The 23476-nt window shown below is 36.7% G+C and overlaps 4 protein-coding genes across 12 annotated transcripts in view; 2 read left to right on the forward strand and 2 right to left on the reverse strand.

The window, feature by feature from the left end:
• Nucleotides 1-5401, reverse strand: part of LOC132119765 (probable E3 ubiquitin-protein ligase HERC1) — a 55416-nt gene extending 50015 nt beyond the window's left edge. For 5 of the 7 annotated variants that reach the window (XM_059530010.1, XM_059530004.1, XM_059530005.1 and 2 more), the window contains exon 1: nucleotides 160-376. The gene's annotated coding sequence lies outside the window, so the exon portion shown is untranslated. Of the gene's footprint in view, nucleotides 1-159; nucleotides 377-5233 lie in introns of those variants that run through there. The other 2 variants (XM_059530011.1, XM_059530007.1) reach the window with 2 other exon arrangements.
• An 851-nt stretch (nucleotides 5402-6252) lies between these two features.
• On the reverse strand, nucleotides 6253-11192 carry LOC132119852 (death-associated protein kinase 3-like). Of its 3 annotated transcripts, none has more exons than XM_059530013.1 (10): nucleotides 11132-11192; nucleotides 10343-10410; nucleotides 9323-9544; nucleotides 9044-9182; nucleotides 8742-8871; nucleotides 7828-7876; nucleotides 7701-7727; nucleotides 7444-7596; nucleotides 7229-7274; nucleotides 6253-7123 (listed from the first exon to the last, which is right to left on the reverse strand). In XM_059530013.1, exons 2-10 carry the CDS (start codon nucleotides 10402-10404, stop codon nucleotides 6497-6499), a joined length of 1455 nt encoding a protein of 484 aa, XP_059385996.1. In that variant the 5' UTR covers nucleotides 10405-10410; nucleotides 11132-11192; the 3' UTR covers nucleotides 6253-6496. The 3 variants fall into 3 exon arrangements, with proteins under 3 accessions (XP_059385996.1, XP_059385997.1, XP_059385998.1); XM_059530014.1 differs by lacking the exon at nucleotides 11132-11192 and adding an exon at nucleotides 10676-10704; XM_059530015.1 differs by lacking the exon at nucleotides 7701-7727.
• An 887-nt stretch (nucleotides 11193-12079) lies between these two features.
• Nucleotides 12080-15163, forward strand: sh2d7 (SH2 domain containing 7). The gene is made up of 6 exons (XM_059522397.1): nucleotides 12080-12593; nucleotides 12774-12863; nucleotides 13355-13538; nucleotides 13953-14144; nucleotides 14243-14881; nucleotides 14967-15163. The coding sequence occupies exons 1-6, from the start codon at nucleotides 12367-12369 to the stop codon at nucleotides 15006-15008; spliced, it is 1374 nt and encodes a 457-aa protein (XP_059378380.1). The 5' UTR covers nucleotides 12080-12366; the 3' UTR covers nucleotides 15009-15163.
• A 2620-nt stretch (nucleotides 15164-17783) lies between these two features.
• On the forward strand, nucleotides 17784-22248 carry LOC132119888 (ras-related protein Rab-8B). Its single transcript, XM_059530016.1, has 8 exons — nucleotides 17784-18053; nucleotides 19676-19736; nucleotides 20396-20456; nucleotides 20552-20629; nucleotides 20703-20792; nucleotides 20917-20982; nucleotides 21094-21144; nucleotides 21361-22248. The coding sequence occupies exons 1-8, from the start codon at nucleotides 17930-17932 to the stop codon at nucleotides 21451-21453; spliced, it is 624 nt and encodes a 207-aa protein (XP_059385999.1). The 5' UTR covers nucleotides 17784-17929; the 3' UTR covers nucleotides 21454-22248.
• Nucleotides 22249-23476: the final 1228 nt, after the last annotated feature.

Consider the following 23476-nt stretch of genomic DNA (forward strand, 5'->3'; position numbering starts at 1 on the left):
AAACATACATCTGCCCAATGTTCGAGGCATGCATTTGACAGATAGGCTGTTACTATCACTGAAATGCAAGACTACACATAATAAGGTCCCGTTTGAAATGGCTGGAACCTGTCGACAGCTGTGGTAATAAAGAACTGAAAAGGTGAGGCTGGAGCTTACCATAAACTGCCAAAGGCCTATTCAATGCATGAACGAAAGTGGCTTTCATGGTGATTAATGGTCCCTCGGCACCAGCATGTGACAGTGCATGACAGAAAAGGCTCGTAATCGCTGGGTTGAGGATCTGGTAAGGCTGAATAATTTAGAGTTGGGTGTGAGGAGAGCAGTGCTGCTCAATCCCTCACTACTCAGCTGCTTTTTAAATAAGCAGCAGGCTCATTGTTCAGTCCCTCCCTATCATTCACCACCCACTGCACAGAACAACAGCGCTCACAGCCCTGAGCGACTATACATTGCAGCCATACATTTACAGAATATTCTGTAATATGACTAGTCCGTCATTTGAAATGATCTGATGTAGATTCAACAGTATTCTCTTTTTCCCTCACACACAGAAACACAGCCAATGCAATATTCCCACTGTTATAAAGTATTTATTATTAAATAGGCCTACTATTGTATATTATTTATATACCATTATTGTATTTATTAGTATTTTGATTAAGGTTTTTTAATATATATTTTCAGTTCATGTTTTGTAATTTGTATTTATATATATATATATATATATATATATATATATATATATATATATATCAGTATTTAAGTTTAGTTTTAGTAATTTTTTACTTGATTAGTAACTTGATTTGGTTTCCGAAGGCAAACTTACTACAGTTCATGCTCAGTCACTTTGGCAACTTATGCTGGGAAACTAACCTGGTCCAGAGCAGGCTAACTGCAGGGCTAAGCTGAATTCCTAACACTGACCACTATGAACGCATTGATATATCACCACTGCAATGACTTTCTCACATACAATTACCTGACTTTATTATTAGCCCAAAAATAATAGTATACAGAAAATGTTAAAAACGTAAATGATCAAATATATAAAAATATAGGCTACAACCAACTGTATTTAATGTATTGTGCCCAAAATGTAATGAGCTTTTTTAAGATATATAAAAACATTTTAAGATGGTTGCTACTTGCACATTTAGTTGATCAGCAGCTTCTAACCATGCAGTCTTTCTCTCAGGTATGACACCTACATTAAACGGCACATAGTAGTCGGGGTCTGAGGTCTGGCTAGGTGAGACTACTCTCTGAGGGACTGTTTTCTTTAGCTGCATTCATCGTGAAACTTGACAATTAGCACATTATTAGAAAAGGGGATTTGCAAAGATTCATTAAAAAACCTTATACTCACTTCTTCTGTTGGTGAAGCTAGATCACGAATGATTCGAGTGAACAAAGACGCATTTAAAGGGGTCATATGATGCTATTAAAATTTTTCCCTACTCTTTGGAGTGATACAAGCTCTTGATGCATAAAGAAGATCTGTAAAGTTGCAAAGACTAAAGTCTCAAATCCAAAGAGATATTTTTTATCAAAGTTAATGCTCTACCACGCCCCCCCTAAAATGGCTCATTTAAACACGCCCCCACATGTCTATGTCATTATGTGGAAATATTTGCATAATGCCTCCCAAATGTTCAGGCAAGAAATAAGGCATGGTTTCAGTTACCACAGTTGTGTTGAAGCATCCATGTCAGGGAGATGCTGTGTGTATCTAGGCAAAAGCAAAATCACTTATTTGGCCTTCCGAAAGTAGATGCATTTAGGAATCTTTTAGATAATTTACAACAGAACAGCAAAGCATTTTAAGGACGACCGTTTCTTGAACCTAGGAGAGGAGGTAATTCAGACTTTGCTACGATACACTGTAAGAAATGATTCTGTGGTCATGTAGATTTGAATTAATGTTTTTGGTTAAAATGTTGTGGCGGGGGAGGCGTGGTTTAGCGAAGTCTGCAACGGGAGAGCGAGTGAGGAGACGAGCGGTGGTAAGTGGATCAGGTGAAAGACAATTAACACCTGGGTCTCGTTACAGTGATTGGCGTGGGGAACCGGCATTTAAGCCGGCGGAGGACCAGCGGAGAAGGAGAGAGACAGGGACTTGTGGGAGTAAGGAGCTGGAGAGCTGCCGATCGAGAGAAACGAAGACTGCAGTAGTGAAACGTCGAAAGAGACTGTGAAGTGCACGCACCTGCCGTGTTTGTTTGTTTTGTTTTATTAGTATTTAAATAAAAGTATCCCACGAGCCCCGTACGCCGACTCCGGTCTCCTTCCTCTTTATTAGACTGAACATACTACAAATGTATTCAATATAATTGTGTTTTTGATTTTGAGGCAAATATTTAATTAAATTTCAAATAAAAATGGTTGGAATAAAATCTACCCATTGTATTTAAATAAAACTTAAGCATTATATTTATCTAACCCCAAATGGAGAGAATATTGAGTGAATTGAAATTAATGTAATCAGGCTAATTTTAATTGAAAAGCACTTCCTGTCAAAGTGCGCCTTTTAAAAAAAAATGCAGCAGGCCTACAAGACATTTGAAGAGAGTAGGCTTGTGATTCCACTCACCATCTCTCCTTCATCACCTACCCCTTCTCAACTCTACCTCTCAATACGCAGACAGTGAATGTTCGTTTCCTTCCACATTGCTCATTTGCAAAATTTAACTTGTTGACCTATGTAAGAAAACTTCTTTTGTTATCACTGGGCTAGCAAGAAGAACCTTATCACAGTTATCACAGAAAAAGAGACTCAGCAGCAACACAAAGTTGGTTTCTGTTGGAAGGCTATAGTGTGATGTTGTTGCGCTATAATATGAACACAGCATTATACATTTTGGAAGAATTGTTATGTATCGATGTCAAACTTTTATTTTGAAGGATGTGGGTTACCTTTTTCTCTATCATGGTTCCTAGGTCTTTTGCGTGTTAATATCATATCCCCAGTATGTTTTTATGAAATTGCGTAGATAAGTACATTGCGTTTAATTTTAAGGTTCCATAAAGCGCAATACACAGTGGAGTCAGCTGTCTTGACCGTCCGTTGCTTGTGTACTGCAAACACATATGAGCTTCATCACTGTGTCTGTCACACCACTCTGTTCCCCTTTTGGGCTTGAACTGATGGTAAAACTAAGGACATTATTAACTGTCTTTACATTTATTTTCAAAGATGAAGCTCGAAATTATGGAAAGGAACATTACATTTCTGATGAGTGCGTGCGGTAACCGGCCAATCACAATGCACTGGGTCAGTTGGCCAATCAGAGCAGACTACACTTTTCGGAAGGAGGGACTTTGTAGAAAACTACTCGTTTGAGAGAGGCGGAGCATAGAGGACCTACAATAATGTACAGTATTTGAAAAATAATGTTTTTTGAACATTAAAGCATGTCAACATATTCTGTTACACCATACACAAACTAATGATCATATGACCCCTTTAAGTAGATCCAACAACAGAACACCTCAGTCGCTTTGGAGACATTCTTGTCTACATCTGCTCCGGCAGTGGAACAATGGCGGACTGCTGGGCAAGATGCCAGTCTGAGCTGAAACACTACTGTCAATCAAACTATCGTGGGAGGGGCCTATCTGTGTGACATCACAAAGACAGGCATCAGGGACCCGCTCGATTTGAGAAAGAAGAAATGATTTAATGAATTTTTTCAAAATAATTTTAGGGGGGTTGTGTACACGCACTGCCAACACACATTTAAGCTCATACAACTTGTAAAAGTATATGTAGCGTCCGATGACCCCTTTAACAATAAGCGTGCACATCAAATGATCTTGACTCACTGGACCTGGATCGAATTAATGAGATTGCGTGAACTCTAATTGTTGTTTATAAAACCACTTTAGTCCCAATTGGTTTCTACGTTTATTTCAAGTCAGATTTTGGACTGTAATCCCTGGTTGTTTTAGCATCTTTTATGACAGATGATTATGATTTATCCCCTAGTAGGCCTACAGTATATCATGACATTCTTTGTGCGCTGTTAAATGCTTAATAAACATTCTAAAAAAACAATTTCCTTTTCATCTATTTAACACTTCACTATAATCCTCAACTGGATTTAATCTTAAAAATAAAATTTAATAAGCAATTACATTTTAAATTTCTAGTGGGAGAACTTGTCAACTACACAGTTAAATAAAACAAAAATAATGGTTTAAAGAAGGCCAATTTAATCTGTCCTGCACACATACAGATAAACATTCTCCAGAACTATCTCAGCACACACAGCAGCGCACATTCATGCACGACGAGTCTAACAAAAGATGGGATAATGTGGTTGTGAGGCCAAAGAAAGCCATTAAAATAAAGTGATTAAGCTTAATCAATAAAAATGAATTACTGTGAGGCTAAAATTGAGAGAAGAGTCCATGATTAGCACTTGTGCACAGGCTGCTCAAGACCTGAAAACGGTTTCCTAAATTGCAGTAAAACATTAGATCATCCCTGACCTGTCCAACCTTTATAATGGACAGTAACCAAACACCAGTGTACTTATGGACTACATGCCTGTGGGTCCAAGAGCAAATAAGAGGTGAACGCTGCCCCCTGTAGGACTAAAAGAATATTGCAAAAACAAGTTTTCTTCTGGACTGATTTCTGGTAGGCTATATTGAAGCGGAAAACAAGCCTTGTCACAGTAGAATGCCTTGTGAAGACTTCTGCAGACACTGTACTTTTTCTCTGTTTTACTTGTAATGCATTTCCTTGGAGCTGAAAAATTACAAACTTGCCTCCTAGGGTTCTGCCTTTTCTGCTGAAACCACACACAAATCATCAGTAAGAGGGTTAACAGCTGCAGCACATGAATGAAAAGCTCTGTGTTGCTCAGGAGAGAAAAACAAGTCAAATCGGCATGACAGTGTCGCTAGGGGATCCTTATCCTGGTGGTTCGTCTTTACAGATGAACTTGTACAACCTGGTACATGACAATATGTGACAATGACAGATACACTGGGGAAAACCAACATAAAATGTTGCAAAAACACTTTCTGTCAAAAGACAGATCATAAGGAAACACTGTGTGTAGCCAACAACATGCATGCATTCGAATTTATAAGAGTACAGAAGTTAGACCTTAAAAAGATGCTTATAAAAATGCAATGTAACATGAATACACTAAAATGACAATGCATATAAAATTATCAAAAAATAAATACCATAATGATAAAGCTTAAATGTATTACTCACCAATAATATGCAGTATCTAGCACATAGTTATGGATTAACCTCCTTTAAGAGTTCACAGCTTCTCCAACAGTTCACTGAGAATCATCATCCCTTTCCAGCAGTTCCAATAGTGAAGTCAATTGTTTAAAAGAGTCTACACTTTGATAGGTCCATGAGTACATGCTGGAAGGGGCATCATCTTACTAAGCATAGCAACTTATGGCATGCATGACATAAACTCGTACACACATTCCAAATAAACACACATTTCTCTGAAGGGTTTAATCAAATAAGCTTGGTTCACTTGCCATTTCAACTTAATCTGATCTGGTACACAAATAACCAAAGGTGGACAACATGTTCTGTGTAAACACTGCCTGAACAAATTACAGCTGTTCATGTAACATCAATAAAGGAAGCATCATGACCTTAAATACACCTAAAACATAATAATAAATCAAAACATAACATCTTGTTTTGTGATTTTACAACTCAGAATGATTAGATCGGTTTTATATTGATAGACCAAAGAGTAAAGGTAAAGTAAAGACTAAACAGAAGAAAAAATAAACTTTGTAGCACCATTTAATTTTTTTCTTTACCTAACAGAAGTAATCTCAGAGTACATATATATATATATATATATATATATATATATATATATATATAGGGTCAATCTGGCCAATGGAGGTTGCTTAACCAATTTTAATTTTCCTAATTTACTTACCTCTATGTACTGGTATTGCAAAATTTAGTTTAACTACAGCGTTGGGTCTTTGTGTCAAGGGTCACAACAAATTAAACAAACATTTATGGAAACCTCAAAACTTCATCACTTTGGCTCAGGATAGTCCTATAGCTCCTTGCAATAACAATAAAAAAAATAACGTCCAGTGCACATTTTAAAATAAAAACAAGAAGTAATCACTCCAAAAAAAAAAAAATAAATAAATAAAAAAAATAGGAAAATGGTCCAGCAACCAACTTTACACTTGAGAAGGATTGACCCTATTAATATATATATATATATATATATATATATATATATATATATATATATATATATATATAAACATGAACTAATTTAACCTGTTAGCCATAAATAATAAGCTCATAAACAATTGTGTTTGTGTTACATATTTTTCATGTATATAGTTCTCTCTGACTGACCATACCTGCTTTTATTCAGGTCTATATTCCCCAGTGTAGTCTCTTCAGCACATTTATCTGGCCTGTGTTTATATATATTTCTGTGTGATCAGTGGGAGGGGGGTTATTAATGTGTCATCTCTGCTGGTCCAGATTGTTTCCCGTCAGCAGGTCTCCTCCACAGGATCTATTCAGTAACTCTTTCAGTGCTTCATTGACATCTATATTAAACACGCTGCTAAAGCTACAGTTTGGGAAGGTGACCTGGAAAGAACCCACCACTTCCTGTACCCACTGCAGCTCAGCACACAGCTCCTTTTGCAAGGCCTCATAACGAGTCTGCCTCTCCTTATATCGCTCGCTCACTCGGCTAACGCTGGCATCCACACTCCTCATGTCTTCGTGAACACCCCTCCTCTGGGCCTCGACTTTACGAAACTCGTAACGGAGCTGGGACAACTCATGTCTGATGCTTTCGCTTTCTTCTTTGTACCACATCTCCTTCTCATTGTAGACAGACACTAGTGCATCAATGTCTTCCTGGAGGGAGTCGTGGGCCGACGCCAGCTGGCAGAAAGAGCCCTCCATGGCCGACACGTCCTCTTCCACCTGTGCGAAGCGTTCAAAGTTGATGTAGGTGTTGTTAGGAGGCATACTGGAGTGGGACTTGATGGTGTACTCTTTGAGACGCTTTGTCTTCAGCTGCCTACGCTCTCTCTTCCTCTCTGGTGCTTTGCTGCGTTCCTCTTTATGCTCGTTAGACTGCCAACAGACAATGGGGTTAAGACTGAGAGTGATGTTTAAGGACAGAGTGAGAGAAAGCCTATAAATGGCTTTCAGGCACACAATCACAAGCTCATAACATACCTTAATCCAGGGGTGGTTCAAGGCATCTTGAATTGTGAGTCTCTTTCTGAAACACATGATTAAGATTAATTTATAAGTGTTAATAAGATTAATTAATAAGATTAGTAATTTATGCCATATTACTTGCAACAAGTACAATATTCTGTTTTGTCCCAAACACAAAGCTCACACTCAAACACAAACGACCTTAGATGATCTCAGCCCTCTGCACTTACTTGGTGTCCTTTTCCAGCAGTTGTCGTATAAAATTCTTGGCAAGCTCACTGGTGTGGCCAAAGAATTCTTCATCAAACTCATAGTTCATGGCTGAGATGTTTCCCAGAGTGTCTTGCTTCGTTTCTCCTAGGAAAGGAGATGCCCCACTCAGCCTACATTTAGAAAGCATATTAGCAACATATTAGACGTATTAGAACTTTGCTATAATCTCATATGCATTTATAGACTTGATAAAATAATGATTTTGTGTACTTACAGGATATATGTTATAACACCAACACTCCTATAAAAGTAAAGCATTAAATTTCATATTTAACCATTTAAAAAAAGCTCAAATGATTGAGATATCTACATTTAATTTACATTCAAAAAATGATCCTTACCACATATCTGCTTCCAGTCCCAGTGGCTCATAATTCACAATCTCTGGAGCTGAAACCATAAAAACAATATGAAGTTAAAAAAAAATATTATTTTAGAATTGGAATAAATCATTAAAGAATAGTTCACTCTAAAATCTAAAAATTTTAATTTGTGGAAAACATACTCACCCTCAGACCATCCAATTTTTTTTGTTTTTTACATTAGATTTTTTTAAATTTAGCTTTAAATCAATGGGTGCCATCAGAATGAGGACTCAAACTGCTGTTTAAAAACATCACAATACTCCACAAGTAACCAACATGACTCCAGTCAATCAATCGACAAAAAGCAAAAGCAAAAGCTGCGTGCTTTGTAAGTAACAAATCATCATTAATGTGTAACTTTAAAAGTCCTATAATCAAAATATTGCATCACATAATTTTCCTCACTTCACAAGACGTTAACTGATGGACTTGTGTCGCATTGATTACTTGTGGGTTATTGTGATGTTCTTATTTGAACTCTGATTTTAATGGCACCCATTCACTGCAGAGGATTCATGGGTGAGCAAATGAAGTAAATTCTAAATTTCTCCAAATCTGTTCCAAAGAAGCAACAAACTCATCTTAATCTTGGATGGCCTGAAAGTGAGTAAATATTCAGCAAATGTTCATTTTCGAGTGAACTGTCCCTTTAAAATGTGTTAGGGGTCATTCACACAGAACACATTTTTCTGTTCTGCACTGCTTTTGTGTTATTTTTCTATGTAAACATGCTAGATGAACATGTTTGAATGTTGCGCTCATGAGGTATTGTATTGTTCACAGTGTATTAAGCATTACACAACAAATGTGGGACTCAAGGGCATTTTAAGAAACGCGATCTGTGTGAAAGGCTGTAGGCTTTAGGGTTTAAAACAGAAGATGTATCATACCAACAAACTCTGGTGTTCCAAAGATGTTTTTAAACTCAACACCTTCAGCAATCTTGTGGGCCAAGCCAAAATCTATGAGTTTGATTCGGGGGAGAAGGGCGTTCTTATCCAGAAGCATGATGTTTTCAGGCTGCAAACCGGAAAATAAATTACACACACAGGAGCAAACCCACACTCATACACACGCAAAGACACACTGTTCTTCTGACAGAGCATTCTGCAACAATCCACATCTGTCAGCCCAAATGTGTTGTACTGTAATGTTCTGGGGCAGTGTTATGAGCCCAGTGGGTGTACTGTACCTTCAGGTCAAAATGAGCAATATTCCTTGTGTGCAAATAGTGCACGCCCTCTAGAATCTGTTTAATAAACTGTGTGGCTTCCTCCTCACTTAGAGACTCTTTCGCTGCCAAAAAGTCAAAAAGCTCTCCTCCAGACACCCTATAAATATACATAATTTCCTCTCAGTAACAATACGTGGTTGAACATTTTAATAAAATTCGCACATAAAATATGATCCAAGCCCAAGCTTATGTAATACCGAAATCATTTATATAAGCATCAGAACAAGCTATGCTCACAGCTCTAAAATCAACACCACGTCTGTCTTGTTCTCAAACACATCATGTAACGTGACGATATTGGGATGGTGTATCTGCTGTAGGATGTTGACCTCTCGCTCAATCTCTTCTCGGAGCACACCTCGCCGGCTAGCAATACTCTGACGCTTCTTTATGAACTTGGCTGCAAAATCCCGGCCTGAACTCTTTTCACGACACTGCTTTACAATTGCAAACTGCCCACTGAAAAACACATGAACAGTTATAAAACACACACTGACACAAGCAACACATCGCAATGCATCATTTAAGTGTTTATTCTGTATATAGACACTTAAAGGTGCTGTAAGTATTTGAATCATCTAAAGCATAAAAATACCATAATATGTTTGCAGACATTTAAGAAACATGCTTAAGTTAATTAATAATTTTTTTTATCTGAAAAACAATGCTACAGTCAGTTATTCTCCTTTGAAAATTTGCGTTCGGCATTCCGGGCCAGAATGTCAGTCTCTATTTTGGTTTGGGAAACCCGCCCACTGCCAGTTTACCCAATTATATTTCGGCACCCCGGGTTGCCAGTTGGCAGAAAACAGAACTTATTTCATTCGACGTCAAGTGCAGTTTAGTTGGGCAGGGTGAAAGAAAAACCCTCTCCAATATTTTGAATTTGGACTGCAATACCTAGTTCAACTACTTGGTGCCAATCCTGCATACAGGACCTTTAAAGGCCAATGTACTGTATATAATATGTTGTATTTTATTTTAGATTTTTTCATTTGTACACTGCAGGTTGTTGTTATATTCAGTTCATATCAGAGACTCAATTAAAATGTTGATGTTTTCATACTGTTTATGCAGAGTTAGCAATCTCTGATCCTCATTAGAATTGTGCTGGGATAAAAATTTTGGAGTCAGGTGCATGACCCCGTACCCCTCTATATAGCAACTATATGAATGCAGTTGTGTAATGTGTATCATATGTATTGCAGCAATCAGCAAGTATTTGATAAACCACCAAGTAAACAGTTATTTTTTTACCTGCCAAGTTCCTCTCCAATCTCATAGCAATTCTCGACCTGCTGCTGCTTGAACACAGCCATTGTGATCTTATTTAAGAAAAAAGAAGAGAAAAAGATTATTAGATTTACTGGACTCATAACAAACAGTATACACAGAAAAATGTATAGGCCTAATTGTTATTCAATCTCTATGAATAAATAAACTAAGTAAAATCTCAATTTAATGCACATACAGTACAATAATGTTAATCATACAGTATCATATGGTTTGTTGTGACCTAAATATTTCATTCATGATGGTGGGACAAATTTAGATCGATCTTAAGTGTGCAAGAAAAGGCTGAGGCCTCACCTATATTTTAGCCTAACTTTATCCAAGGAAAACTGGTGAAAAATTAAAAACTCACAAAATTTTCAATGGAAACTGACAAGATATGCTTCTCATCTTGTAACACTTTTAATGTGCAGTCGATGCTTCCATCGAGAAAGAAGCATATTTTTTACCTGACAAACACGACCATTTTAACTACTGTTCATCCTGGAGGTAGCTGCGATCGTCACAACACCGGATAAATAGCAGATCTCCAAAAAGAACTGCGGTCAAAAACATGGTGTAATTCCACTCCCTTTGTTTGTTTTAATTTTCGAAATTTTAGAAAATTAAAGAAATGAAACGTAACTGCAGTAAAAATCAGCAAACGCATTCCCACAGCGGTAACATATAAGGACTCACCTAAAGAGTTCGTGTGACATTTACATGTGTAATGTATCTATTAAAAGGAAGTAAAATAACAAGGAATGTACCCACCTGTCATCACCAACAAATATGTTATGTTTCTGAATCCTATCATGCGCTCACGCGACTTTCTTTACAGACCATTGAAAAAAAGCGCACGAGTCCCAGGCCCCAGCACCAGCAGCAGCAGCAGCGTGTCGTGTTTAAGTGGACACGCCACCTGTTGAACTCATGCCTGAGCATAAAAACGACAACAGACTGACAGGCGTGTCCCTTTGCTAAAAACATAACACAGCATAAGGGATTTTTTCTGAATTATATCTAGATTGGACGGTTGTTGCTTGCTGTGTATCACATAATGATGTCGTCTGTTGTCTCACTCTTCTGTTCTGTTTACTGCTGACATGTGCTGAAGATTAGCATTTTTAACATGTGACAAACAGTTGTATGTAGTTTTTGTAATACATGAGCATACCAAGTGTTTTTAGAATGTATTTATCATTTGCCACAATTTATTTTAATGAGAAATATGCTTCGTTAAACTACATAGATATTTTTCACTCTGTGCCCCATCAAAAAATATTTTTATTTATTTATTTAATTCATAAATTGAAAACATATTCCTCGTAGAACAGCATAAACTGCTTCAGCATAAAGTTAGGACTAATTCCTTTTTTCCCATCATTTAATCTAAAACACTTTAATTAAATGTTACATAAAATGTATTCATATCTAGCTAACATGCAAATTGTGAGGCCTAATATTAAAATGCAAAATCCAGGCTCGCATCACATTGTCTTTTATGCTTTGAGGCTGATAATCAAAATCATCAAACTGTATCGAAACATGGCAATAATGTGAACTATTTGACACTGGTAGTATGAAAATCTAATATTTTTTATTAATAATAAAACTCGAGAAATGTTTCCCCCCACATTCATTTGTTACATGCTGATACTTTATAAAAGTGTGCAGTGGTTATAGTTCCTGATCCAAACTGTTTTCCAAATCCAAACCAGGTTTTTAATCTTTAATCTTTATACAATACTGCAATTCAAGCGGAAGAACCTTCCAAAGATAGTGAAACAAAATCACACTGAACCCGTACGTCGTTACTGACTACAGGCAGATAAACTCAAACAATAGAACCCTTTTACATTTGCACGATCACACATTTACGTAGGAGGAAACTAAGCAAATGAAGTGTGCCATTCTTCCTGTTGCAGTATGTAAGTGATGTTATGAACGTTTGAAGGTGGAAAGTTGGCTTTACTGGATGCGTACAGTGCATTTGTGCAGGGAGGGAGATGCTCACAATGGAGCAAATAGAGGCAGCCTTGTACCAGAAGAAAAAGAGGTCTGAGAAATTAAATGAGAGGCAGATGGAAAGAATGGAGGGAACGGGGAAAGACCTCAGCATGGACAGAGGACTACAGAAGGAGCATATCCTTAAGTGGTTTGTGGAGACTCAGGCTGTGCTCATCTTGTGTGACGGAAGTTTTCCGCCCTGGTTCCAGGGCTTCATCTCCAGACAGTAAGAACTAATGAGAGATAAGAGGTTTAGGAAATGTTTCATCATGAGCTGTAAAAGCATCTGAACAAATTAAATATGCCTACTGTCTGTTTTGAGGTAATGGTAATGAGATGCAAATGTTTATGATTGTGAATTGAGGCAGTTGCTCTGGTGCACTGTGGTATCTGTTGCTGTTTGCAGTGAAGCAGAAGATCAGCTCAGAGACAAGAATGTTGGTTGCTTCCTTATCAGACTCAGCGAAAAAGCCATTGGATATATTCTTTCATACAAGTAAGAATAACAATTTTTCTGTAACACTACCATAATAGCTCATTTGTTATCATTATTTAATGCATTGGCTAACATAACCTAACAACGATCTATATAAGAATGAATTGAATTCAAATACAATTGTTCATTGTCTGCTCATGTTAGTTCACATCTCAATAAAGAATGTTAATATTATATTTTTAAATATTAAAACTTTTCGAAATGTATTATGTTGAAACACTAAGATAAATCAATTCTGTAGAAGTTATAGTTCGTTAACTAATATTGACAAATCAGACCTTATTGTAAAGTGTTACCAAATATAGTCATTTTAAGCAGATCCTACAGTATATTACAGTATATTATGTCAAAACCCCTAAAACGTAGAGGGAAAATAAACTTGTTAATGGTTCAAACCTTTAAAAAAAAAAAAAAAAAAAAAAGCTGAAGTGTGAAGTGTGAAGCTACAGTGTTTTCGGTTGTTTAATTTCTCTAATGCTTTATGCTGACAGAGGACAGGATCGTTGTCGCCATTTTGTCATAAATCAAACCAAGACTGGCCTGTTCGACATTTCTGGTGATTCCACCACTCATAACAGTCTGACAGAGCTGATCAGTCACTTTAAAACCACACCAATCCAGCCTTTTGGAGAGTACCTGACTTCATATAACACAGATATGGACTCTGTGGAAGAGGTATCAATCATACTTTGCATTCTTTTTAAAGGTGCACTCAGTAATTATTCTTCATTAAAACAGTCTTATATAAAGAAATGAATAGTACTTTTAAAATCATGTTCAATCACATTAGAAGAAGAATCTGTTTAATATAAGTACCCTTTATTTGATCACATGACCAGCCAAATTTCACACACTTTATCTTCGTAATCCAAGAAAAAAAAAAACATGGTTAACTGTGAATAAATTGTTAATGGCATCAGCATGTAAACTGTTTGAGTGTAGGGCATATTGGCAAGCACAACATACTAAGAAAAAAAATAAATAATAAAAAACCCTAAGTTCACCTTTGAATACATGAAAACAAAGAGAATATCAACATGGTAGGAAATGGTTTACAATGCTTGTCCTTTTCCATTGTCATTCTTCTAGGATGACAAAAATGAGCTTTATGATGTGTTTCAAAATAAGCCAAGAGGCAGCGCGGGTGTTAGCGTTAAGGCTCTAAGAAGTTTATGGGAACAAGCTAGCAATATCCCTCAAAACACGCCTCCTTGTCTGTATTCTAAAAGTGGCCGGAAGCTTGAGATCTCCACCTCTATTGACAGGAACAGCCTGTCCCAGGTAACCAAGTCAGCTCTAGTAACCATGGCTAATTCTGATGTAAAACCTTTTTACATATCTAGTGTTGAAATTCATTCATGTGTTGTATAAATCATTAGGGTACGAAGGTTCCACCATTGCCAAAGAAGAATACATCACTTCGGAATTCCTTAAGTGCCAGTTTTCCTGGTACAAATCCTTCACAAGAACAACACAGCTTTTCAGAATCAAGGACATCTGGAAGGGCAGGGGGTGATGAGAGAGCAAACGGCAAAAAAAGCGAAACCTTCAACACAGAAGGCTACAACTCCCAATTTAAATTGCCTATCCACGACGAAACCTCTAATTCTTGTAACATTATGCACTCCACCCCTCAACAACCTCCTTTAGCTCCACCCAAAACAGCCTCCTGCTCTTATGCAGTCCTTGATCTTAAAAAACACAATAGTGGAGCTTGGCGAGAGCCCTATACTGACCAAGAAGCCCTACAGCCCAACCCACTCTACCAGACTGCATCAGCGGTGTGTGCTGGACAGAAGGACCAGCCCGGGCAAGAATATGACAACCGTATAAAGCTCATCGACAACATCCTATTAGCAGAAAACCCATATCAAGACATACCTGAACAACGGGACAGTAATACCTATGAACACATAGCTGAGAGCAACACCTATGAGGACATCCGAGTGACAGACAGCAACACGTATGCAAGCTTGGATGAGATGCAACCACACACATCAAGCATCTTGGGGAAGAAGGTGAGACCTGATATAATAAACAAATATACATAATTTCTGTACTGATGATTTTCTATGAAAATTAAAGAACCGTTTTCATTTACAGAATCATAAGTGGTGGAAACTTCGACTGGAGAATAAGAAGTAATAATCATCAGGTGAATGCAAAAGCTGAAATACTTCATTTAATATTTCATTTAAAGTCAGCCTTTTTATGTTGGTCTGTACAGTATACAGTACATATAACCTCAGTACAGTATGGTTTCTACACTTACAAAATGCTGACAATTTGTAAGCAAATACAATTGTTATGACTTAATTTCCCAGTATTTCAATGTAGACTAGAATTGTGTAATTTAGTATTTTGTAATTAGTATAGTGCTCAGCCTATCAGCGTTTTCTGTAACCCTAATCCAGCAATCCACGCTGTTAGTATGATACAATAGTCTTTCTCTACACATCTGAAACCAAAACACTGTACAGTATAACTGAATAAAGCATGGGGATAACATACAATAAGTGTTAGTATTGAGTAGATTGACTGCATTGTGCTTTATATCTCCTTTAAAGTTATGTGCTGCCCTATTATATATGTATATCCAATAAACTGTAGAAAAAAAGTTTAGAATGTAGACCTTCTGTCATTTTTCCCACCAAAGTACTATGTGATCCATTGCAATTTCAGATAATAGCTGATTTAACGGATGGTCATACAATCACAAGTCTAAACCACTGAGGCATTTCCAAATGGTTTGGACTCTAAATATTGATCCACCTACAACCTCATGATAGACTGGTCAACTTTTGAAGGTTTCTTAACATCCTTATGCTACATAATAATGTGTGCTTGCTTTTTTTTACCCTTCAAGCTTGAAAATCCGGCTAGCAGCTACAAACAATCTTTCAGAGGCTTTTCAGAGATTTATGAAAAGCTTATGATTCCTGATAATTATACATGCTTATACAATAAATTGTACAGTAGTCAAAAAATGAAATCAAGTGTCTTGAAGATCATGTTCTCAAAGTGAAGAAGTGAGAGCTTTCCATCTCCATTCAAGCCTGCTTACTTTATTACTTTTTGGGCAACCAGTCTACTCTTTATCTCTTTAGAAGAAAATGTAGACAGGTCATTCAAGATGAACAAAACAATCCTTCCTCATGACTGTTAAAGGCAAACAGCCATTTATCAACAGATGAGACAAGGTCCATTTGTGTAAAGGTACCAAGTTAGGGGCCACTATATGAAACTGACCCTTAATTAAAAAAAAACAGATGAAATCGAATTGTCTTTATTTCACCTGAACTAGAGACTATAAATACTATAGTTATCTCAGCATAAAATATAACTGTGAGAATGGCAACATGAAATCATTAAATAAAACATTAGGTTCATATTAATCAGTTATTCTAGTAAAAAAAGCAGAATCCTGTAGAAAGAGAATCACTTCAGAAAATAACAAGTGACTTAAATCTGCTCTCTCTCTCTCTCTCTCACACACACACACACACACACACACACACACACACACACACACACCAACCTCAGGTTCTTAACCAGTGAAACAAACTATGTTTGTCTCCTCGCAGGCCAGATGTTCTAATCTGCTGTACTACTTTACATTTCAAGGTAGATTAAATGCAAACACGTTGAATACACTGACGCAATAGGAGATTACTTATCAGTTCCTTTGTGGCTCCAGAGCAGACATCCTGAGGAGGTGATGAAGTCTCCGTCTCCTCCAGCAGGAGGGGACATTTACAAACTAAATTGATAATTTCCACCACAGTTAAATATTTCCAGATTGCTTAAAAAACAAAAACGGCATATGGAGAAATCAAATAGGCCTTAAGAGAAATTTAATATGAACAACAAGTTTTTGCATAAATTGATAATCATATAAGGTATAATTCAGAAACCTGACATAGATGTGTGTATTAATATGACAAGTGAAAATAACACCGCATCATGAATCATTTGGATCATAAAGTCCGGTATTCCCCAGATGTATGTGAAAATAACAGTGTTTGTCTCAGGACTGTAACAAATTTACGCTGCTTCATTTCATTGCTCCTCGTTTTACAGCCTGTGACCCGGAAACGCATCTGTACTGCACTCACTGCGAGAAGGGAGGAAACTGCCAAGAAGTTAGGAGAAGCTAGAGAAAATAGTATGGAAAATACCATAGGAAGACACGGGTTCATCCTATGCGGAAGGATTTTTTTTTTTTTTTTTTTTTTTGGACGGAACACCTAATGCACGCATGGATTCATCACCACCCTCTTCACATATTCAGACATCTTGCTTGTATATTAAAAATGTATCACTGAACGAATCAGCCAATTAATCTTTCTGGTAAAAGGGTTGAAAAGAGAATTATTGCGATAAAGCAAAATCCCATTAGTAGTACCTTCTGTAGCTTTTCTCATCGACAATAAATTTTATATTGAATAAACATGATCATTTACAAAATACAGTAGGCTTTGTTGAACATGTACAACATACAGGAAAACATAAAAAATAAAATAAATATGAAAATAGAACAAAATAGATTGATGTTTTCCTAAATAAAGCTTCAAACGTAGGCTACATCTAGCTATTTTTTAAACCAAGAAGTAAAAGAAAGAATTTCTGCTATATAAGAAACAAATGATTCATAAGGGGAATTCTGACATAAAAAAAATAAATACTTAGTCATACTTATAAAAGTAAAAATTCTGACAGTAATTATTTTGCGATAGTCAAAACTATTAGATAAAAAGAAAATCACAATGCAATAAAAACTTTTGACTGTCATAACTTTTTGTCATAGTTGTGATTTTCTTCATAAATTCGACTCTTTATCTTGTCATTTTTTACTTTAATCTAATAAATAATTTATATGATTTCGTAGTTCATATATCCCCCCGCTTATCCTTTTTTTGACACGCCCATCCTCCTCGTCACTGCTGTGAGTGGGCAGCAGAAGTCGGAAACACAAGTTCGAGCGCATCGTTTATGAACCGTTAGCCGAACACCGTTACTCTGCTACCGAGCCAAAGCAAGGTAGCCAGACAGGAGAAACAGAAAACATGGCGAAAACGTACGATTATCTGTTCAAACTGCTGCTCATCGGAGACAGCGGAGTGGGCAAGACGTGTCTGCTGTTTCGGTTCAGTGAGGACGCGTTCAACACCACCTTCATCTCCACTATAGGTCAGTTCAACTCTGTGTAACTTACAGGAATGATTATGAAGTCATGCAGGAGGAGAAATGAGCCGTTAGAGAGTTAAGTGGAGGTTTACACACATGTGACGGTCTGCTGAAGTGACAGGAAGAGGCCGTGGATGTGACAGCCCGTTCACGGACCTATTCAACGACATGGGATTTATTAGCGTTTAAAATGACAAACGCCCCATTTTACATAATGAATTGTCAGGATCACTTGGAAAATACTACTTTAATCTGTAATTCGAACGAGACGTCACTAGCATGTTGTGTTTGTAGAGCTAGCATTGTGATTAGCTGTGCTAGCGGTGTGGGCTGGACTGCACTTTCGTTTCTGTGGTTAAAGAGACCTGTAGATTCACATTTATCACATTTCATATTTCCAGTCATATTTACCACTAAACAAGAGTTTACTTGGTCACTTTACTTGGGTAGGAGTAAAAGGTGGGTTAGTGTGCGGTCACAGGTGGCTTATCTCATCAACATCTGATTGCTTACAACATGGTGATGTTACATTTGTGATGGTACATCAGTTCCTACGTACACTTTCACTTTAAAGTTGGTATGAAAATGAAATGTATTTAATGTTAACTTTGTTTTGTACATTCATGTTATAAACCCTATTTCGAACAATTAATCTGATTCTGTGCATATGTTTATTTTATTTTTTTCATGTTTTGATCTCATCGAAGTGTCACAGTTGACCCTTCTGGTAAAGACGACAGACTTCTCTCTGGTAACATGCAGGACTTGTCCCTTCACTTTGTCCAGTTAAACCTCGCCCCTCAAGCTCACATTCATCTCCCTTCACTTTTGAGTGTCACGCCCACATCTCAAAATCCAGTCAACCACCAATGGATTGAAAGTCCTCACTCTACATTTAGTCTTTTTCGGTAATCAGTTTCAGTTGGATGTACGTCACAATAGGAAGAAAAGATCTGTAGCTACTTCCTTTTCGTTGTGATTTTAACACTCTAACAGAAGCAGCATGTGTTTCTTAAGTCCGCAGACCTATAGTGTAATTGTAGAATATGAAAGCCTCAAAATCTGAGTGTACATGTCACATGAAATTGTACTAACATACATGGATTTGTTGTGATATTTTTGACAGCTTTAGGTAAGCCTGTCTCTACTGTGGTCCAATACGTCATTTCCTGTGCGAAACCTGTGCGAGAGTTCCTTGACCTTTTGTCATTGTTATGCCACAGACTTCCCCTATTGCCATGGACAATACTGCTGTGTCACTTCCTGTCCCATGTCCTGTGAATGCCTTCATACACACAGCCAAGTTTTCTCGTAATTGCCACAAACAGGGGTCACTTTTTGTTGCTACTCAATGCAACGGGTTTATATGCATGTGCAAAGCCTTTATCAACACTGAAGCCATTGAGTCGGTCAGATATATGTTACACCCTTCTGACCTCTCTACACATTTTGTCTCCATGGTTATACCATGAAAACCTAATGCAGCAGTCTCCTTTAAATAGAAAGATGTGTTCTGAAATGAGTCAGTTTCACATCATCATGATAGGACTGGTTTCTGTTGTGTGAACACTAGGTTTTGAGATGAACTGTTTCACATCACTTATTTCTAAACATTATTATTGCAGGGATTGACTTTAAAATCAGAACAATCGAGCTGGATGGGAAGAAGATCAAGCTTCAGATCTGGTGAGGAGCACCAGTCTGCATTATCCTGTATAAAATAAAGATGTATTAAACCTGTGAAAAGGTTTGGCCGCTATGCCATATAACAAATGGGGGAAAAACTTTCAGTTAAAGCATATTTTGATATCTAATTTATATTTTTGTTTTACAGTTTTTTTTTGTATTGCTTTTGTATATCATTTAATTTTATTCAAAATTCTTGGATATATAATTGTGTATTATGCAGGACATACATTAGCCCCACAACCCTTAATCAAGTTTGATTTTCCAGCCTTTCTTAATAAAAAGTTTGGGCAAGCCTGGTATAAATTATAATTGTGTACAAACTAGTGCTGTCAAACGATTAATTGCATCCAAAATAAAAGTTTTGGTTTACATAATATATGTGTGTTTGTGTACTGTGTATGTTTATTATGTACATATAAATACATACACGTGCGTGTATATGTTTAAGAAAAGATATGTTGTTTATATATTAAATATATTTATTTATAATATAAATATATACATGTAAATATTTTCTAAATGTATACTGTGTATTTATATACACATAATAAATATACACAGTACATATTATGTGCACAAAACTTTTATTTTGGATGCGATTTAATCGTTTGACAGCACTAGTACAAATAAATGTGTTTTTTAAATTTGCCACAAAGGGATACAGCCGGACAGGAGAGGTTCAGGACCATCACCACGGCGTATTATAGAGGAGCAATGGTATTGGTCTATTCTCTTGAGCAAATAATGCTGGATATGCTTCTTCATCGGTTACGTTGCCTAATCTATGTGTTTCCTTTCTGTGATTTTCACAGGGAATTATGCTGGTGTACGATATCACAAATGAGAAATCGTTTGACAACATCAAGAACTGGATCAGGAACATTGAAGAGGTGAGAAACAGACCTAATGCATGAAGTTTTCACTTAATTTTAAGTGAGATTAATTTCCCCTCTGTTATATCAGCATGCTTCGTCAGATGTGGAACGGATGATATTGGGGAACAAATGTGACATGAATGATAAGAGGCAAGTTTCAAAAGAAAGAGGGGAAAAGGTATGCATCATTAAAACATATTTTTCAAATGACTGAAAATCAAAACTGAAACAAGCCAGAACAAGCTAGTATGTAAAAATGCTGATGTGTTTATTTAAACATTTCCCTTTTTTTTCTGCTACAGCTAGCTATTGATTATGGAATCAAGTTCTTGGAAACCAGTGCAAAATCTAGCACAAATGTTGAAGAGGTGGGGAAAATTCTCTTGTTAAATTAGTTATCTAATGTAGATTAATTTATTTGAACAAGATTAGCATTTTTTACTGATCTAATCTAGTGGCATGTTTTTCTTCAATGCTAGGCTTTTGTCACTCTTGCTAGAGACATCATGTCCAGATTAAACAGAAAAATGGTGAGAATGAAATATTACAATCATGTAGAAAATCGTCCTGAATCATAGAAAATGGTTAAGAAAATGCTTAGTACTGCTCACTGACTCAAATGCAGAAATAGAAGATGTTAATATCATTGAAATTTCTGTGTGTCCAAAAAAAAAAATTTTAAATGTGGTTTCATGTCCAACACTAATGCTGAATGCATTCTTGTTTGCTTGCATCTTTGTGTTTAGAATGAAAATAACCCTTCGGGAGGAGGAGGAGCAGTGAAAATCACAGAGAGTCGATCCAAGAAGCAAAGCTTCTTCCGTTGCACTCTGCTCTAACCCTGCAACCTCTGCAGCCTCAGTGTGTGAATGATTTTATTTCTCTATGTGTGTTTGGCGTGCGCGTGCGTGTTTGTGTGAGGGTTTACAGTACCACTGGACTTTCAGCTGTTAGCTGCTGCTGAGAGCTCTGGATTTTAGCCTGCCTCATCTATACTTACTGAAGGCCTGAAGAGAGTGTGCTAGATAAAGACTATTGCGCTGTTCCCAAAACGTTCCTTATAAGCCAAAATATCCACCTACCTACCCCTTAACCTCCTGGATCAGTCCCAATTTAGTGTAGGTTAATTTGAATTGTGAGAGAATTTTTTCTATCTTTAAAATAAATAATTCCATATATTCAATTTATAGTCACTTTGATTTGAAATGGTTTATTAAAGTACCATTAAATGAAGGAAATAGAATATCAATTATATCTAACTCCTGCTATCATGCAGTTTTTTGTTTTGTTTTTTTTGCAATAAAGATTGTGGACCTAAAGTAATGACTGAAGAACCTGAAGGTTTGATTTTATTGGGCAAACTGAAGGACATGCAATATATATATATATATATATAAAATGTTTGTTATTGTTGAATGTTATGTTTTGTTATATTTAAAGTCACCCATTTTATATGTACTTAGTTTTTGTTTTTAGTTACTGTTCCAAAGCCGCAATAAACTGTGGAATAGATGGCAACGTTCCACAGGTCTTAGTCTTCCCCCTTTCCCTGACTTTATGTCATTAACTGCAACAGAGACCAAAGTAAAAAGAAATCGAAACTGTGATAGATACTAACAGTCAAAAATTTTCCTTTTTTTTTGGTTGTAATCTCATATATATATATATATATATATATATATAAAGAATAAAGAGAGAGGGCTAGGACCTGTTTCCTAATGCTTGTTGAAGCAGCAGCAGCCAGCTAGGCCCTGTATATACAGTATTACATTTACTAATGGTATTATATTTTTATACTCTATTGACGTAAGCATCTTTTACTCACCACTGCATATGAAGCAACTAAAGCATGTTAACCTGTGCTTATGGGGGATTGATTTATTTGTTAATACTTTTTTTTTACTCATTTAAATGTTGTCAGTATTCTGTATGCTGTCTTTTGTAATTCCCTCTTTTATACGATTCTTATGCGTGTGAATTTGTGAATTGTTTACAGCATAACTGCAACGGTATCTTTTTTTGTGTGTGAAGTCATGCACTGTTATTTGTGTGTTTGGGTCTCTTGTAGGACCTCCTCACTTCATAAACCACTTAAAGTCCCGCCTGTGAAATCAGCCACTTCAAAAAACAAGGCCAATGTGGAATTTGCAGACTTTTATAACTGATTCTGTGGGGGAAAAAGACATTCACATTTTCAAAAGTTTCACATTTAAACATGCTTAACCAGAGCTGAGAGTACTAAACTTTTATTACCTTAGTGTTCAATTTCTGTCTAAATCTGCAGATCTTTCCATGTGCAGATTCCATGTGGGCCTGTTACAAAGTGAGAACACAAACTGAAATGTTGAGAATCAACCTAGATATTTCAGTATTCACCTAATTTACTCAAAATGAATGATTGCTCTGTTGTTTATGTTTAAGGGCGAACGATTGCTTGAGTTCTATTGGCATTGTGCATCTGTTTGAAAGAGCCCCTGCTCGTGTTCGTGCTCGTGAGGCGTGCCATTTCCACTTAAAGTGATAGTTCACCCAGAAATAAAACTTCATTAACTCACCCTCATGTCAGTCCAAACCCTGCTTTCTTTGTTCTGTGGAACACACAAAAAAAAACTATTTTTGGAACAAGAAAGGTGTGTGTTTTTTGTCCATACAATTGGAAGTCAATGATTTGGTTAAAACAATTCTTTAAAATATACTGACTAGCGTTCTGTAGAAGGTCATACAGGTTTGAAACAACATGAAGGTGGGCAAATGATGACAGAATTAGCATTTCTAGCATCAAGTGAATGGACCAGTAGTCATGTTTTGAATATGCATGCAGGCACATTTGCATATTTTTCAATGAAACGGTGACAGCGCTCA

Source organism: Carassius carassius, chromosome 3 (genome assembly GCF_963082965.1).
Source record: "Carassius carassius chromosome 3, fCarCar2.1, whole genome shotgun sequence".
In the NCBI taxonomy this organism is placed as follows: domain Eukaryota; kingdom Metazoa; phylum Chordata; class Actinopteri; order Cypriniformes; family Cyprinidae; genus Carassius; species Carassius carassius.

Excerpts from the sequence above, each read along its gene's own strand:
- LOC132119852 (XM_059530013.1), bottom strand. The coding sequence starts at position 10,404 with ATGGCTGTGTTCAAGCAGCAGCAGGTCGAGAATTGCTATGAGATTGGA. Across the intron at positions 8,872-9,043 it reads TTGCTCATTTTGACCTGAAG|CCTGAAAACATCATGCTTCT; the intron begins GTACAGTACACC and ends TCCGGTTTGCAG. Across the intron at positions 7,124-7,228 it reads TGAACCACCCCTGGATTAAG|TCTAACGAGCATAAAGAGGA; the intron begins GTATGTTATGAG and ends GTCTGTTGGCAG.
- sh2d7 (XM_059522397.1), top strand. The coding sequence starts at position 12,367 with ATGCTCACAATGGAGCAAATAGAGGCAGCCTTGTACCAGAAGAAAAAG. Across the intron at positions 12,594-12,773 it reads CAGGGCTTCATCTCCAGACA|TGAAGCAGAAGATCAGCTCA; the intron begins GTAAGAACTAAT and ends TGCTGTTTGCAG. Across the intron at positions 14,882-14,966 it reads CAAGCATCTTGGGGAAGAAG|AATCATAAGTGGTGGAAACT; the intron begins GTGAGACCTGAT and ends TTTCATTTACAG.
- LOC132119888 (XM_059530016.1), top strand. The coding sequence starts at position 17,930 with ATGGCGAAAACGTACGATTATCTGTTCAAACTGCTGCTCATCGGAGAC. Across the intron at positions 19,737-20,395 it reads AAGATCAAGCTTCAGATCTG|GGATACAGCCGGACAGGAGA; the intron begins GTGAGGAGCACC and ends TTTGCCACAAAG. Across the intron at positions 20,457-20,551 it reads CGTATTATAGAGGAGCAATG|GGAATTATGCTGGTGTACGA; the intron begins GTATTGGTCTAT and ends TGATTTTCACAG.